Source organism: Crinia signifera, chromosome 4, assembly GCF_055691185.1.
Source record: "Crinia signifera chromosome 4, ASM5569118v1, whole genome shotgun sequence".
NCBI classification, from domain to species: Eukaryota; Metazoa; Chordata; class Amphibia; order Anura; family Myobatrachidae; genus Crinia; species Crinia signifera.
The window spans coordinates 193,439,827-193,459,275 of NC_139220.1; the positions used below are offsets into that span (position 1 = coordinate 193,439,827).

A 19,449-nucleotide genomic window follows, 5' to 3' on the forward strand; every position below is an offset into this window, starting at 1 on the left:
TTCAAAATAGGGGCCCTTACAAACTCTTGTCTGTTGAGAACACTGGCCCTGACCGATTAATATCCGGCATGGTGGATATCAATCGCCGGTGGCGATAGCGACGCGCAGGGCCAAGCATCGCCATCGCTATGGCTCCTACACAGAGATACAATGTTCTAACCCTTGCATCTCTGTCCCTACCGCTGCACCTAAAAAAACAAAAAACAAACCTGCACATTTTATATCCTGGACAGCAGGTCGATGGCCAGGGCATGTGGGCAGACAGCAAAGCATTGGCCAGGGCAGACGGCAGTCGATGGTCGGGTTTGCGGGCAATGGACAGGGTGAGTGGCAGGGTGATGGACAGGCGGATGGCAGGGTCCTGTGTACTTCCTTGCAGCCTGCATGTCAAGCACTCCCGGTGCAGGCAGCATGTTAACATATCGCAGAAGCCAGCCATCACAGCCTGTGCTGGCTCTGCAGCGCTGCTGGCTGTGATGGCTGACAGTGTGTGTGTGGAGGAGCAGTGATGCGATTGGATTGCGGACAGAGATTTGATCGTGGCTGGAGGAGGGGCCCTTTCAGAGACCCCCAGAGCCCCTGCCTTAATATGGCTCTGCACTACACACCCCAGCAGTAGAACTCCTGCTATGCTGCACCATCCTATCCACCCACCCTCCACCACTTGCCAGCTTCCCCCTTTCCATGTACTGTAAAAATAACTTGTAGTCCCCCAGTAATAACTTTCTTCTATGCAACAGTGTCTCATGAGACACTTGCCTGCTGTGCGTACTCCGGCTGCCGCCACTGTCTGGATGCAGGCACAGGTAAGAGCACCATGCTCATACCTCCCATGCTGTGGCCGGCTGACTGAGTCATCCCGCACGAACCCTCCCCCTTCCTGGTTCACGCCCCGTCTCCCTCCCGTCGCTCAGTCCCTGCACCCGCTCAGTGCTCACACCCTGCCTCTCTCCCGGCGCTCAGTCCCCGCACATGCTGGCGCTCACACCCTGCCTCTCTCCTGGCACACACTCCCTGCTTCCCTCCCAGCCCTCGCTCCCCTCTACCTGCTCGAGAGGAAGCCATTAAGGACACTTAGGCTGCAGCACACCTGTCACTGCGCTGCGCCACCCCAGGGAGCCGCGGCGCACAGTTTGGGAACCACTGGCCTATCCTATATGCCCATAACTCCCACTGTTCAAGACTCATTTGGTGTAGCATACAAGTCCTGCTAGGACGTAGCATGTCTGCTAGCCACAGGCAATCAGTGGCTGGCAGGCAGCAGAGAATGAGCAGTAAGAAACGTCATATTACCAGCAGTTGCACGCTCTTCATAAACTTTAAGTCTGTTGGTTATGGTCAGCCAAACCATATTCTAGTACAGATGCTGTAAGCCAGACATGTCCAAACTATGACCCTCCAGCTGTTGTGAAGATACAAGTCCCATCATGCCTTGCCAAAGTTGTTTTGTTATTAGGGAATGCTAAAACTATGGGGAAACATGCCTGGATGTGTAGTTTCACAACAGCTGAAGGCCACAGTTTGGACATGCCTGATGTAAGCAATATGCCAATATTCTATTGCTTTACATTGCAATAAAGTATTTCTGTTTGGTCATTGCTCTTCCTGTGCAATCCTTAACTAGAACAACAGTTCAGGTGACTGTGGTGCCGTGTGAAATTTGTGTATTGAACCTTTTCAACCTCTGAGTAGAATTTTTAGATACAAAACATAAGATTTAATGTAGAAAATATTGAGCCTGTATATGCACAGTAGACAGACTTGCATGCAGTTAGCACTAGATGGCAGTATTAGCCAAGGATTTCTACTCGGCATGTAATAGAGGCAGAAAGTAGCCTGTATTTGTTCTGGTCCAGCTACAAGTTTTCACAAACAGAAATAACTTTGCAGTTTTGTGAAGCCATCTGTTGGTTTCCTGTGCAAAAGACAAATACAACCACAATAAATGGACCACATTATTTTGACAACTTCACAGTCAACCAACATTATTAATATCAAAACAGCTCACTCAGTACTGTAACAACCAATATTCGCTTACAATTTTGTTTACACTGAATATCAGCTTATTCTCGTTACGCCTAGAATGGTGTTACTGTATGCCAAACGGCTCCAAAAGCATATATACACAATGTAAAAATGGTTACTTTTTATATCTGTGTAATCTGTAAGATTTACTGACAGTTGGCATTCCTGTGTACATTCCTAAATGCAACATATAACATTTGCAGGGGCTAAAGTGAGGGGGAACGAGGTGGAACAGAGTTCCACCACCTCTATTGGTGAGGTGGAACATTTTAACCTCTGCATTGGCCCTGCACAGTAATTCTCCCAGAAAAGCATTCTAGTTTGCAGGGGGATGCCAAAAACCCTACCACTGGCCTGGTCTCTGCCTAATGGGGGGAGGGGTTATAATTAGGTGGCATAGAGAAATGAGTTCCGCTACCTCTGCATGACCACTTTTTGATTTAAAAGATTTCTATTTTAATTTTTTCATATAGACAATGTAACATTATATGTTGGATTAACAATGTAACAGGTATACAATTCGAGCCATTTTCTGTTCACATTCTCTTTTGACATTTGCAACAAGATGGTAATGTAATCTGCAGAGAGAAGGTACAAAGCTGTATGGGAAATAGTACATATCTGTCTATAAGAATTTATTATGCCATAACCCAGGGGTGGGGAACCTCAGGCCCGGGGGCCGTATGCGGCCCCCGTAGCCGGTCTTAGTGGCCCTCCCATCCGTCTGGCAGCTTTGCCGGGAGTCAAGTACAGGGGAATTCTCGCGAGAGGTCGGTAGTTCTTGCGAGATTCCTCTTAAATCATCAGCACCCGGAGACTGTCAGTCCTAGTCAGCGGCAGCCGCCGGAGCGTGGGGCGGCTGCAGCAGGACAATTTGTAAGATATATTTTTACATATGGTTCCCGAAGGATTTTTTTCCCCATACAAACGGCCCTTGGCACCAAAAAGGTTCCCCACCCCTGCCATAACCCATCATGGATTTACTGTATTTGTGTTTGTTTTGGATATATGTGCTCTTTTAGCCACATATACATACATGTGTTTTATGTGCGATTGCAGGCAGTGTTATGGACAAGTTGTGGCATTCTGCAGTATGTCTGAAGAAAGCAGGAACATGCACACAGGCAGAAAACATGCGTGGAACAACTTTCATTAACACAAACAGCAGGCTCCCCTTCCACAGGCTCCTGTCCTACGGATAATTCATTTCCTGTTATGACTCCTGACACATTGTCACTGAGGGATAACAAGACAAACTGCAGCAATTAGCACCCCTTCCCTTACAAGATTTGGCAGCTGCACCCAGCTCTGGCTCCCATCCTATTGCATGAAATGAGAAGGTCAGGGCACTACTGTGTTACTTATATAAATAGGTTATGGCATCCAGGTGCACCACATTAACCTTTGAATATTAATTTAAAAATTACTGTTTGATTTACATTTTAATCATATCATTGTAACAACAAACGTAGTAGCTGCATTTCTGCTTCAGAGGATGAGACGGCTGACAAGGAAAAAGCATTTGTCCCCACATTAGAGTGAAAACAAGAATGTCCCCAACGTGAAGGCTATTAATGGTTATCGGGGGTGTTTTTTTTAACATATTTAGCAATATCAGAATTCTTCAGTGTTTTCCAATTCTGCATAAATGTACAGCTCCAACCTAGTAGTTCTGTACGCATTTCTCAATACTTGAATTTACACTATAAAAAAACATTAATTGTATGTAACCATTATCTAAATTCTATGGGATAGTCTGAATTAAGATTTACTACTGATAATTTTATCTGCCTCATGATAACTCTCTCTTTCGCTCTCTCTCCCCTGGTGTAAGCTCCAGAGTGTTGCTTTTTTGGGGGAAAGATGAGTTGGGCAGTGAGGAACTTTGGCTAATTTGCATTACAAAGAGGGGAGCTATTACAGCAATGTGACCTGTTCAACCTTATTGGGTAAAGCATATTATCTAGACCTCATGATCAAGTATTTTTATCATAACACTATAGAAAAACTGTAGTTTCTGCATCATTTTGACTTGTCACAAGTTATAAAATGATGCAGAAGCTGCAGTTTTTTTATAGTGATATGACAAAAATGAATTCCTGAATTAGGCTAAAAGTGCAGTGAATTGAGTCACTTGTTGCCATTTATGATTAGCCTAATTGAGTAAATGTAATTTAATATTCTGCAGAAGTTTAAATAGGGCTGCAGACTGCAGTCCCCATTATTATCATTGGGGACTACAATGTGATCATTATGTACAAATTTGGGCCAGCTAGTGTAGACAGTCTTCAGATGGCGTAAATGGCTTTGGTCACATCCACCATGGCGTTTGCCCAAGATCCCTGTACTGTGCCCAGTCCTGGACCCTCTAGGTGCACTAGTAACCATGGCGCTCACCTCTGCTATGTCTCTGGCTCCACTGGGGTACATGTGGCCATGTTGTCATCGCGTGGTGACACTGGTGTATTGTGCTCCAGCTCCATGCAGGACATGAGTAGCATATCACCATGTGTGTTTGTGCCTGGTCTGTGTAAAGGCCGGTGCTTGTGCAGCTGCATACAATCAGGGCTTCCCAGCCTCTCCTGCACGGCTCCGCCTCCCTCTCTGATTGCCTGACCAATCCCGGCACAGCTCACCTGGTAAGTACTGGCTGCTCAGGCTAGTCCAGCAGTCAGTACAATGATGTCGATCCCGTAGCATCATTGCTCCTACCTGACTCTGTAGTTACTCACTACAATCCTGAGCTTCCGCTCTCACCTGGCTCTGTAGTTCCCACTACAATCCTGAGCTTCCCCTGGAGAAGATCCTGCTGGCCGTTTACTGCATCAAGTACCACCGGACTCTGCTTACCGCCTATGTGGACAGCGAGGTCAGATCCTCAAAGGGGTCTCACCTTGCTATACTCCCGATGGTCACTTCCAAAGGTTACCTCTGGCAGCAGCCACGACCATATAATGCAAGGATTCCTCTTCTTCAGTTGTCTTCATTTATTATCTTCCAACCCTCCAATCCGCAACCAATCATCCAATCTTCAAATAATCATCCACATCACCCAATCTTCCAACCTTCATCCAATCATCCAACCTTCATCTAATCATCCACATCATCCAATCTTCCAACCTTCATCCAATCTTCCAACCTTCATCCAATCTTCCAACCTTCATCCAATCATCCACATCTTCCAACCTTCATCCAATCTTCCAATCTGCAATACAATCTTCATTCGTTCTTCAAGTAATCCAATCCACAATTCCTTCTGCAACCCTTAAGTCAGGGCTGGGCAATAGTGGCCCTCCAGCTGTTGATGAACTACACATCCCAGGATGCTTTGCATTAGTTTTGCTATGTGGCCATGCTGAAACTGATGCAAGGCATGCTGGTATGTGTAGTTCATCAACATCCGGAGGGCCGCTATTGCCCAGCCCTGCCTTAAGTACTATTTCGGTTTATATTCTATTCCACTCTTCAATTATATTGCAATTTTCTTCAAGGACCAAGCTTCATCATCTATTATAATAACTTACTGGACAATTGACTTTATATTTGCATACTTGCCATATACCGTTTTTATCATCATTATCACTGTCTGCAATATCTTCATTAAATTCATTATATTTTATCCTCCTTGTTTCACTCCCTTCTGTCGTGGATGCAACCACCATACGTTAAAGCACCCAGCCTCCGTTACTCTCCAGCTGGTGCTTCTAAGAGCGTGACAGCTTTAAGTCAATGTAACCACAGTATCGGGAGAGAGATTGTCCAACCCTCTTTTGCAGCCTCCAACGGCTTTGATTCCAGAAACTGACACCATTCGCATGTGCAGTCTCAGGTTCCATGGAGCAGTCTTTTACAAATGTAAAAAAACTCTTTGAAATACTGGTGAGGTAACTTACAGGGACAGCAGTTATCACTACAGTATCCCTGTGTGTTGCACTTACTACATGGTAGAGAATATATCTAATAAAATTTGAAATGCACGTTCCTTAACCCTTCAGACAGTATCTGTGGAATGGTGGAGTGGTCAATACATAGATAAATGAACATGTATGAGTTTTCTGCATTTCACCTTTAGGTGTCGATTCAATTGGACAGGAAGGGGGCAAGTTGCTATTGCAACAGTGTGGAACCGCCAGTAATGACACCTTACCCCTTTCTCCTCCAACATTAATCTCTCCATACCTTCACTTAAATGAAACATTATTAAAACCAAGTTTAACTATGAATGCAAAGCACAGGCAAATCCTAATTACTTTATCAATTATATTTACTATCAAAATCACAAGATACCACATACAGTACAAGGAGTATGGATTAGTGATTTTGTCATGGTTTCTTGTAGAGGGAATATGACTGGGGAGGTCTTGGCAGTGTCTAGTTGGCTCATCATGTGGGCTAATTTAATGTAAAATACAGGGCTTAATCATTTTCGTCACACCCAACCCAAATAAGCAAGTGGTTGGTATGAATAGGTAGTAGTATGGATGAATTTGGGCATAGTCTAATTTGTGTTGATTATCAAATTGTGAATGAAGGGATATATATTTACAACAACTCCCTCTCCTTGTGATAGAGCAGATACTTTGCTATTTGGTGATGCATCTCATTATGCACATATAGCTGTATCAGTCGCTTGCCCTGCTTTTTTAGAACGTACAGTGCTTCCATCACTCTGAGGGTGCTGGCTATTCTACATGAGAAGGCCGCTCTCTAGCCTGAGAATTTGCTAGGACTGGGTCATTTTAATGTAAATTGTGTTATTAAACACCAATCAACTCTGTGAACAGTGGGCAGAACTGTAAAGATGCCATTTGTGGCATCATACAGTTTGCCATACCACCTTAATAAAGTTAATTATGTTATCAATCGAAGCCAACATCTTTTCACACCTTCCCCCAGAAGGAAGGTATAAAGCAGATAAGAATAGTCATCATTATCATGCCTATTTAAGACATCATTACAATAATAAATGCCAGGAAACGAATGCAGACATGGGATCTTTCATTCAGTAATATTAAATATGTAAGATTTATTCATTTAACCCCATGCCTGACTGTTAAACTCCACATTATGTATTTCTCTGATTTTTTTCTTTTATTGTTTTTTTTTTTGGAGTTGCTGATACCGGTTCTCTGTATAAAATATCAATTTACTGGCATGCTGCATCATAGCCACATTATCACTAGCACCACCAAATATAACCCACCAATTTGCTAAGAGTTTATTTTTTTTATCTTAAAAGCTGCCTATTGAGCCCCATGGCCATCAGGATATAAGAAAAAGACTCCAAGATCCAATTTCATTTTTCTTTTATATCCACAAACAAATAATAGGAATTGGCTTTATTATTATTATAACAAAGTGCAGTAACCTGCAGCAAACAATCACACCTCTGCTTCATAGACAAACTTCTAATAGACTGAGCAAGTAAAAGGTCTGACTACTGCTATGCCTTTCTGTTATTTACCCCATCTAATGTCCTTACCACCTTTGTTATGATTCTAGCATATTACAGTCATATTGTTACCAGGCAGATTCATTATAGTTACTGCACACTTATGCTGGGTACACACAGGTCGACGAGTGTACCCAGCAAATCTTGTGCGACAGGAACCGGCAGAGCAGTGGCATTGGCAAGTGCATACATTCTTGCCAATGCTGTTTGCAACAAGCAATAGCGGGTGGGTCTGTGTTTTGGCCATGCTGCATTCTGTAGCATGGATCTCTCTAGCGATATCCTCCATCTTCAGTGACACTGGGGAAGATATATTAAGCCTTAACAAGAGATAAAGGTACTTATGTAGTATCTGGGCTGCCGATTTTTTGATTGTATGCCTTAAGTTAAGGCATACAATCAGATGCGATGCGATGCGATATCGCATCGCATCGCATCGCATCCGATATCGGATGCGATGACCCGATTTTTCCATAGGAATCAATGTTAAAATGATTCCTATGGAAAAATGGGTCCTTTTCATACCCCTACTATCCAAGTGGGCATGGAGTTGGATATAAACCTGTGGCGAGCGTAGCGAGCCACCGAGCCCGAAGCGTGGCGAGCGAAGCGAGCCCCGCGAGGGGACGGTATTCGTCCCCTCGCGGGGCTCGCTTCGCTCGCCACGCTTCGGGCTCGGTGGCTCGCTACGCTCGCCACAGGTTTATATCCAACTCCATGCCCACTTGGATAGTAGGGGTATGAAAAGGACCCATTTTTCCCATTGAATTCCATGTTAAAATGGACTCAGTCCATTTTAACATTGATTCCTATGGAAAAATCGGGTCATCGCATCGCATCGCATCGCATCGCATGGTCGCATGCGATGCGATGCGATCTCCCGATCCGACCCGATTTAGAAATCGGCAGCCCAGATACTACATAAGTACCGAGATAAATGCAAGGGTGATAGACAGATTACTGTCCAGCCAATCAGCTCCTTACTGACTGTTTTCAAACACAGCCTGTAACATGGCAGTTACTGTAGCAGGCAATTGGCTGGACGTTTATCTCTCTTTATCACCCTTGCATTTATCTCTTGTTAAGGCTTAAGACATCTGCCCCACTGTATGTACACACTGCATGGCAACCAATTCCCCTTAGCTATTAATATTGCAGGAACTTTTCACTGGAAATAAAAGCACATACTACAGCCGGACGTTAATAACTGGGCTTTCGGGAACAAAAAGAACAATTGTAATGGGCTGATTCAAGTAGCCACAAGAAGGGTGGATTAAGAAAGAAGGCGGCCTATGTGCAGTCTCTGCCTAAGCCCTCCCCACTCTAGCCGGCAACTGAACAGCGCATTACAGAGTAGACTCTGGCAGGGGTGTCACCTACCTCTGTGACCACCAGTGCAGCCATTGGAGCGTGCATGTAAGGTGGCGGGGATTCATGAACGGTGTGGACTTCATGTCCCAACTCCCCATTTTCATCAAAGGGGGGTTCTGAAGATGTGGGCTGCCCCTGTAGACTAATATGGCTGCAGTGCCAGCTCATTCGGATGCTGTATGCTAAAAATTGCAGGACCTGGCTCCTGTCATTGTGCTGGAGTTGACATGTCGGCGTGACACCTAAGTGGGTGATACCTAGGTGTAACCCGCACTCCCCTTGTGATGCCACTGGATGCTGGCCATGTACCAAAGTCTAGTCTGCAATTGCAGGTCTTTAGGGAAATGCTGAAGTGGCCATTACCTAGTGACTTGTGTACTGCACATTCACAAAATGGCCAGTGTACACTTCTAAAGGTGATTTGTGAAGATCTGCTGAGGCTCTGGAGAGGTACGTATTGAATAAATGGGTGCTTTACCCATTATACTTATGTTGCAGTAATCGGCTGATGTTCCTATAATCATTAGCCTGTACTTGTCCTCTATTGTCTTCAACTGTAAGTCACTGTTATCCTGTTTGATTAGGTGTACTCTGTAACTGGGCGCTGCGGAACCCTTGTGGCGCCATATAAATAAAGGATAATAATAAATATAGTTACACCACTTGCTGGGAGGTTCCAATGTACTGCTGTGCGAGGAGGAAAATCTTGCTTTTTTTTCACTTAAACCTCTAAGGAACATGAGCAAGAACAAGAAAGGGCCTCCTACCCGCACAGTATTAGCGTGCATGATCCCGACAGAATCATACAACTTATATATATAGGAGCAGATTAATCAAAGCTTTGAGAAAGGTAAAGTACCAACCTGTCATGTTACAGGCTGTATTTGAAAAAGGACAGGTAGGAGCTGATTATTATCTCTCTCCAATGTATCATTCTGCAAAGCTTTGATAAATCTGTCCCTTAATCTGTTGTATGCTTTACCACTTTCAAGATATCGTATTGTGAATTCCTTAAGCAAACCTAGGGAATAGTCTCTGTCACCTTTAGTCTAGCATTCAGTCATATCTTCAGTTAGTCTTTACAAGTTGTGGCCACACTGTAACAGATGTCATAATCTTGGGACAATGATATCATACACATCACTCGCATCATTATGTCACCGCATAACCTGTCTTATTGTGAGAGGATAATACCATTTTTTACGAAGGGTTTTGTGAGAAGATTACAGACTATGGCAAAGAAAAGATGAAGAATGGCATTTGTACTGAACAGTGAGCTCTTTATACAGGCTTACTAGCTTCGCCATAGAATACATATCACGCTCTGACACCACAAGAATATTTCTGTCCATTGAGTCAAAACAGAGTAAAACAAAAGTAAATTTAAGGGTCAGAGTTCCTTTAACTTTCTTCATCTCGCTGCCAGCTCAGCTATGAATTCATATTATGCAGTCAGCAGTCCGATCGCACTCAGCTATGGATTCTTTGTCCATAACAATAACAGATACTATTTAGAGATCTTTTTATTAAACAGCACAAATCAGTGGTAAACCCCAATGAAAATATTAACCCGGGTTTCGAAGATGATCACTTATTTAATAATGGTACAACAAAACGCCACTAAAAAAAACAATACAATAAACTCCTGTACAATAGAATTCCTATCGTTTGAAGTGATGTAATGTTAAAAAGGTGGACACTGATGAACAAAAACATGCAGACATGGTCAAATTTGTTGGTACTATTACAGATCCCTTGTGTACTGAGCATGCTTTATTTAAGTAAAATTATAGGTTGTATTATTTATCCTGTATAATCATTTTACTATAAAGGCCCCCATACACTAGTGCAATTTGGACAGTTTTCACCCAATTTAGACAGATCACGTAGAGAAATCGTGTGAAATCGGGCCAAATTGCATGTTTGATATCCACAATACCGTGCGCATCGGGTCGGAGTAGGAGGTTGGACATGATGCACATAAGATAAATTTAGCCTGCAAAAAAAACCAAAAAATACCAAACAAACCCAAAAACAATATAATAAATTTCCGTACAATACAACTCATGTTGTTTGAACTGATGATATATTAAAAATGTGGAAACTATGATGAACAACATGTGCAGACATTTTTGTTAGTACCATTATAGCTCACTGACACAAAGCTTCTACAGTATCTGAAAGTTATGAAATGAAAAGCTCTTGTCTTACGTATACTTTCATGCCTTTGCTATGTCATAGGACAGATACAGTGAAGAGAGAGAAATCACTGCTTCTTCTCTTAAATGGCGAGGAAGGATTTGTTAGAAAAGAAAAAAATATTAAATTGGATTATTGTGATATTTCAGACTAATTGCTTTTTTTGACTTAGAATCACAGAAGTCTGCAATATTGTAATCACGGATTGGGTTGGAAGTGTCTTATAGGGACAATGCAGGAAGAAACATGTAAGCTGGCATAGTCAGAGCAATCGAAGAAATGATATTTGAGAAACCACAAAGGAATAATTAAGACAGACTAACCACGTTAAAATAGAATGTAGAGTTTGAAGATTTAGAGATCTGAAATGAAGAAAGCTAATTAGAGTCAGAACCGTTGGTGGGAATTCAGTTAAGGGCGGGAAAAAAAAAGAAAAAGCCACAGCATTTTTTTTATTCAATTGCAGGATTGAAAATGGAACGCTGTAATTTAGTCATCAGGTCTGTTTTCATGCATCTCTCAAGCAAGTCTGATTCCACCCTCCACCCCCCAAAATTGTTAATTTTAGGAAAAATCCCTGGGACTTGCTCTAGAACCCCAGCAGCACCCCCTCTCTAAAGACTAATTAAGCAATTGGAAGTTTCCAATTAGGTCTTTAAATACTCACCTTCCTTAGCAGGGTCTTTGGCATCCAGCGCCAAGAGGCGGGACCTCTGCAGCAGGTAGAGTATGTGAGGTGTCTGTGTGTGTGTAAACAATCCCTGATTTGTATCCTGCCCCTAGCCGACTCCCCCACCCCCCACACACACAGAGCCAGCCACTGGGAGAACTACATCTCCCATCATTCCTTGTGCATCCCAGGGTCTTGGGACTCCCAGCAGCCTCCTCCCCAATAAGAAGATGGGAGGGAATGAGTATCTTTATTTTTTTTCCACACGACTCAGTGTTATTGCTACAAAACCCAACAACAATTCTCTATAACTAAATACCACGGGTATTAGGAGTGTGCATCTACTTATGTAAAATTTTTGGAGATCAAGGTTAGCAATCTGGTTTATTTATCTCTGTTTCACAGCTGTATACATTGTCAGAATATAGTAGGCGAGTGGGAGGCAGTAGTATAAGGAGCAGCAGATTTTTCCCATTTAAACTTAGGGCCTGATTCAGAAATGTATGCAAACCCAATGGGTGGGTAGATTATGCATATTAGTGTTCATTCTAGCACCCGTTATCTTTAAAAACCCATGCAGTTCCTCTTCCCTGCCTGGGGTGTCGCTCTCTGCTGTAGTGCTTCTAGCACAGTGTGGTCTGTATATCAGCACTGATATGCAAACCAGACATGTGCTAGAAACACCACAGCAGACAGCGACACCCCAGGCAGGGAAGAGGAACTACATGGGTTTTCAAAGATAGCGGGTGCTAGAATGAACACTACTTATGCAGAACAGATACTGCTTGATCTCACAACCAGACTGCCAGTGTTTGGGGGGCAGGAAGGGTGTCAACATGTGCAGCATTCCCCCAAAATGGGGTAATGGGAGGGTTGCTTCCATTTCCATTGCAAAGGACTGTGCCTGCCTGTCTTTCAACACAGACTTCCTAGCCCCAGCAGAACAGTACTGGCAGTCATTCTGAGTATGCTACAGCTTTCTTAGGTGACAGACGCTGCCAACATCACAACCATCCAATGCTAGTACTTGGATTGCATATGTTGGCAGGAGGCCTCTTTTTCCTACAGACTCATGCTGCATTAGCAGTTTCAGGCAGCATAGTTGCAGATGCAGCACTAATGTGTTCTGGGTCCATCTCCATCAAAGAAAATGTGAGCTGGGAGGGGTTGTTTTAGAATTGAAAGGACTTGCTGTTTAATGGGAAATACTTTGTGTGGTTTATATCATCACATCTTGAATAAGAGGCTCTGTGTGCGTTATTCTAAAATGATTGACTAGCTGGCAGGAGCATTCCACTGATAGATAGTCCAGGTGCCTCTCTAATTTCAAACTATACAGTCAACTGTCAGTTGTTTAGTATAAATGAAACACTTGTCGATTATTACAATGCTATGTGCATGTTGTAATTGTCCTGTTATGTGAAGAAGATTATGACAACTGAGCCATAATAGGACTTCTATAACCGTTATTCAAATTGAAGTGTGGAGCCAGAATTACCTGCAACATTAAACCCCATATTGACCAAGTGCTTTCTGATCTACACAGGAAGTTATAACCTACTGTACAATTTATTTCTTTGGGAAACTGTGTCACAGACTGCTTTAGGTTACCAACAAGCATGTGGCTGGTTCCCAGTAGGATGCTTCTGCAGCTGCTATTCCCTATGGCACAACAGTAACCATTTGTATTGGTACTTGCAGCATCCCTGGCCACACCCACCTACTTGCGACTTCAGACACACGCACACACCAAATTTTGATAATCAGACTTTGAATAACCCCCTGTGACTGGTGAAACAAACAAATTAAATACGGAGTAGCTGGGGTGCATTACATCAGAGAAATTGATTCTTTTTTTTTTGAAAAGGTTATAATTGCACTTTTATTATTTCTATTGAAATTGGCCATGACATTTGCTTATAAACATTGATTCGTGAGAAAGCTATTGCTGCAGAGTCTGCTGCATACTCATAATCAGTTCCAAGCTTCCGGAGCACGTCTAACCCAGTTTCTCCAAGTGTCAGCAAAGATTTGCCCATTTGCACTGTAAGCACAAAGTGTGATAACCTCGCAATACAACTACGTTTCTTTTTTGCTTTATGGTAATAATAGGTCCGTGTCTGCCAATAACTATGTGTGTGCCTACATTGTATACTACATTTCTGGAATCTGGCTAATTGCTTAACAGACCTTCTAATTACACATGAGTACAACTATATTGAAAATAACCATTTATATGAAAAGTTATTTTGTAAGGAGGTAACTTTAAATAAATGGATTTTTTTTTTTTTTTGTAGCGTCTTTTGGTTGAACAATATAGTAACAAAATATACACATAAGAAAAATAAATGTTAAAGCATACAGAACAAATAGATGTGCTCCTGTGTACAACAAGGAACACCTTGCTGATTTACAGCTTGTCTGTTTCAGGTACATTCCAGGTACATCTATTTCAGGTACATCTTCTGATGCTACAGTATAATCTCCTAAATAGTATACTGTATATCTGAAACAGCAGCAATAATCAATGCTTCTCTTTAAACCGCATACATAAAACAATATACACTGACGGACTACTTAAGGTACACTTCTACTTTCAGGCCTGAAAGCCATAAATTAATGGTATCCTGATGCCAAACATGATGGCCATCAAAATTATTTTCTTAATTGTTTTGGCATAGATCAGTACATATCCTGCACAGAGTACTGTTCTAGCTCTGGTTGGGCTCCGAATAAACTCGTCTGCCTGATATCTGGGTTTCGGTCTCTTTAGACCAAGTCATACCTCCCATGGACAATTTATTAAGGTTTGTAAAATATATATTTTACAGATCGTAGCTTGATTAATTATGTCAGATTGGAATGACACTGCAGAATTTAATAACTTATACCCCTTTCACATCGCACTTTTAAAACGGTATATTGCCGTTTTTTTCCCTTTTTAAAACGTTTAAGCCTGCACTGTGAATGCACCACAGCCAATTTACCGTTTCAAGTTAACTGGCATTTCGAACCGTGTAAAAAGCAGAGTCCTACACGGTTCCTTGCCGTTTTTTGTGCAATGTGAATGTGTACAGTTTGTCTGAAACGGTATTTCAGGCAAACACAAGCACAAGCACAATTTGTGGCGCCCCCTCCCCTCCTATATGTCACACAGGACACACAATCACACTAGAACCCGTTACACAAAATCTCCGGGCATACCACTGCTATACAATAGGTGCGCGCCAGTGGTGTCCAGGTGTGCACCACTGGCGCAGCACCTCTACGGGACACCCCCGTGACCAGCTTCTGTCCCCCCAGTCGTTGTCCCCCCCCCTGTACCTGTGCTCCGGCGATCGGTACGCCGGAGCTCCCGCCCGCCAGCCAGCCCAGCCGACAGCCTGTCACTCGTCAGGAAAATGCAAGAGCGCATATGACAGGCAAAAGGCACACAAAATAAGTTGGGGTAACCATACATGAAACATGAATGGTACCTAATGGACAGTCCTAGAGTTAGCACTATCACATTTCTGATAAGCCAACATGGCTAGTCATCTGTTAATTTATACAATTAATGCAAAATTTCTGTATAGAGAAAGAGAAGGCTTTTCTAGGATCATATGCTAACAGAAATAGTACCTACTCACTCGCTATTGGATATCAGTGTTGTGTTATGTCCACGGAGAGGAAATCATCTCATCTCCATGGGGCTAGGATGATCGCATGCCTCTGGAGCAGCATGCGGCGTGGCGGAGGGGAGCTGATGGAGGAGGATGCTGAGGCGAGCACTGGGGACAGGGTGACAACCGGCCGGAGGAAGAAGGCAGGCTGCTGAGGGGAGCACCAAGCCAGTTGCCGGAGACGCAGCGATACCCGGCCAGAGGAAGAAGGAAGTCTGCTGAGGTGAGCGCCAAGCCAGGCGCCGGGGAAGCAGCAGCACCCGGCAAGAGGAAGGAGGAAGGCTGCTGAGGCGAGTGCCAAGCCAGGCGCCGGGGAAGCAGCAGCACCCGGCAAGAGGAAGGAGGAAGGCTGCTGAGGCGAGTGCCAAGCCGGGCGCCAGAGACACAGTGACCCCCTAAAGGAGGAAGGTGAGGCGAGCGCCAAGCTGGGCACGGGGGACGCGGCAACACCCGGACACCTGGAGAAAGGGCCGGCCGGAGGAAGGAGAGCACTGCAGCCCCTGGCCCCTTTAGGAGGCTGCACCTGCTCCGGGTGATCTCTGCGGTGGCGCCGCCACCCCCCCCCCCCCCGACACAACCCACAGTGGCTCTCACATAGCACTTGAAACGTGTTCTGGATGAAACGTTTCAAGTGCTATGTGAATGACACTTAACCGGTATTTAAAACGGTAATCTGGGTCACTGTTAAGGCTCTGACCCGTTTTAATTACCGTTTTAAAATACCGGTTTTTAAACCGTGTCTGCGATGTGAAAGGGGTATTACTGAAAATGGTTGATTCCAGGGTTCATTCCATCAAGCAAATTGCTTTCAAACATATAAAATGTCAGGAGTAAGGTGTGCCCAGTATTAGAAACACCTCACTGTGGCCCCAGCCCCTATTAGATAAAAGCAGTAACTACCAGTATTGTAAAGTAGGGGACTGGGCCAACCTGACACAATTAAATGTGAATTGAATCACTGAGCTACCCAGACCACTCATTTCACTCCAGAGGTGGCTGGCGGCAAGCCACATGTGAGAGACTGGCCTACTCTCAATGGCGTGCTGGTGAGCCACGTGAAATCCGGGAGTAGGTACAGTAACTATGACACCTTCATGGTGGAAGCCTGTAATGCATACCAACTGTCCAGTATGGTTAATATTTGTATTCCAAGAGGTTTAATATACAATAATTTCACAGATTTGTGAAACAGACCAAAATAAATAAATAAAGGAAAACTGTGGTAAACTGCATTTGAACATGCTTGGGACAAACATAAACCGTGGCCTGAGATTAAACCATTAATAAGTCAAATGTCCATTTTATATAAAGCAATGGCACTATTTCTGCTGTTTGTTCTGTGCAATTGGGCAGACTGCGTATCATCTTTACATAGGGCTAGGTATAGCCCTTTAACAGGAATGCTAAAGTATATATATATTATGTTGAAAATGTCCAGATCGACACAAAAATGTTAACATGCGAGATGTTGACCGTGAAACACAGGCAACATGAGTTTTTATCACTTGTCATGCTTCAAGCTTTACCATTCCCAATCAAAATCAACATGGATGGTAAAGTATGAAAAAGTTGGAAAAAGAAAAAAAATTCCAGAAGCTCATGTAAAACTTTTCACATGTCAACCATAGCTATGTCAACCTTTTGCTTGTGTCAACTTTTTGACCACGTCGACATTGACCTAGATATTGTTGACCGACTATCCGGATCCCATTTTACCGGTGCATTACACTGTGGGACGGTTTTATATTGCTTTAGATAAAGAAAAGTTAATTACTGCCTATTTTTTTGCTTGGAATCTTAACTCTCACCCTGTTGTAACTACAGAATATGTATAAAAAAAAGTTACGTTTTTTTTTTTTCTACATCACCTTGCAAAATCCAAGTCAGCTTCGCGGGACATAGTTATGTTTGTCAAATTCTGCTGTAGGACAAAAATATTTCTACACATCTTTTTGATCCCAGATTCACTGATGCGCTTGAAGTACTGGGCACTATTAATGAGGATGCAGGAAATCAGATGGCCGAGACCTGAAGAAAAATAAATCAATACATTTGTGTTTAATATTAAAATGAACCAGCCCTAGTGTCCTGTCACTGGCAAAGCTATCTGACTGAGTCCTGCCCTAAGGTGCATACACAGTTAGATGTTGGCTATGGCCGATTTTGACTATATGATTTCCCCTTAAAGTGCATGGAGACTATTTCGACTACATGCACTTGCGATTTTGACTAGATCTGATTTGGCCTATGGCCAAATACACTACATGTGACAGTCATAGCCTTGCCTGCATAGTCTATTTTTTTTTGCAATACCAACCACGCGGGCCGCGTATCAGCATCGCAAGCAGGGTCAACACTGTGCGATTTTGGCTAACTTTTCTCAAAATCGTAAGACAAAATCTCACTTTTAAAACCTACTGTACCCAGGGCCAGTGCTAGGGTCTCTAGTGCCACCTTGCAAACACCCTTTCATAACCCATATATGGACAGTGCGATACAATAAAAGGGTTATGGTCTTAAAAAGAGGGAGCATGGACACACGATAGTACTCCTAATTTAAATAATGCCACACAGTAGCACCATTGTACAGTATTACTTTTACACATCACGTAGTGCTCATGAGTCATATTACACCACACAGTAGTGTCCCATATTCACATTATGCCAAACAGTAGTACCCTTATACACAATGTCTACAGTAGTAGTGCCCAATATGCAGATGTGTCTGCATACCTTCATCCATCCATCCATCCATCATGGACTACAAGTCGCATTACACATAATGCATGAGCTCAGTGTGGCACTGTAGCACAGAGCATCTTTGGGTGCAACTATTTTCTGTTAAAATTTGTCTTATTCGCAAAAACATGATATGCAGCATTCCTATAATAAGTTTGTGACTCTGGGTGTATCTGCATAAGAAAACACTAACATATAATTCCGTATGCAATCACTGGAGCAGGTTTCAGACCATATCCTAATGCACACAGATATGCAAGATCCACTTTTAAGCTGGGTACACACTAGGTGATATGTCTGTCAGATCAGACCATCAGATCGTTCACATCAACACATTATCAGGCAATGTGTACTGTATGTCCAATATGTGTGTATGCATAACCAAATATTAAGGGCACTTAAAAATAGGGGTGTGCGCCAGGACACTTTTAGTGTTTCGTGAAATGTGTTTTGCGTCTGTATCTCTGGCAGTGTTTTGGATCTGGATCTGTACCAAAACACCACCCTTCAGTATTTCATGTTTTGGATCTGTATTTAAAAAAAAAAAAACATTAATAATTCGCATCACAGAATTTGGGTTTTGTTTTTTTGCTCCTATGCTATCATTAACCTCAATAACATTAATTTCGAGTCATTTAGAGTCTATCCTGAATACCTCACAATGTTGTTTTTAGGCCAAAAGGTTACACAGTAGCGGGGTGACTATGCTAAGCGACACAAACACAGGGCCCAACTAGGAGTGGCACTGCAGTGGCAGACAAGATGGCAGTTTGAAAAACTAGGCCCCAAAGAGCACATAATGCCAAAAAGAAAAGGTAAAGATAGAATTGTTCTTGGGCCCTCCCACCCTTATGTTGCAGAAATAGGACATGCACATGTTAGCTGAGAAAGACAGCACTATCTGGACTGGATGCGGGCAGGCAGGCAGGCAAGTGGCCAGGACGTGATGTCTCTTCACTCTCCTACACTGGAGTGAAGATGGTGTCCGGTTACCAGCCCCTTTAAAGGTTCCGGATCCGACGGCGGCATCCCGCGAGGTCCGCAGACCCGTGCTCCGAGTGCCAGGGCGGGAATTCTCGAACAGGCTTGGAGCGCGAGTTCAGATTGAGGGTGTCTGGATTCCCCCAATCAAAACTCCCACATCCCTACTTAAAAATGGCTTTTACATGATAATTTGGTACTCTTTACCTAGAACGGCGCCCATCGGGGTGATCGCGGGATCGCGGGCAGTACATAAACGGCCGCGACGCGATGCCCGCGATCACCGCGATTTTCCCGTAGGGAACAATGTTAAAAAGTCAGATTGATCGCGATTTTGCATTCAATGCCTC

The 19,449-nt window shown here is 43.3% G+C and overlaps 1 protein-coding gene across 1 annotated transcript in view; it reads right to left on the reverse strand.

Moving 5' to 3' along the window:
* Positions 1-19,449, reverse strand: part of EXOC4 (exocyst complex component 4) — a 399,783-nt gene that overhangs the window by 26,908 nt on the left and 353,426 nt on the right. Inside the window, exon 17 of the mRNA XM_083183327.1 lies at positions 17,248-17,407. Coding sequence (XP_083039453.1) covers positions 17,248-17,407 — 160 coding nt within the window. The remainder of the gene's footprint in view (positions 1-17,247; positions 17,408-19,449) is intronic.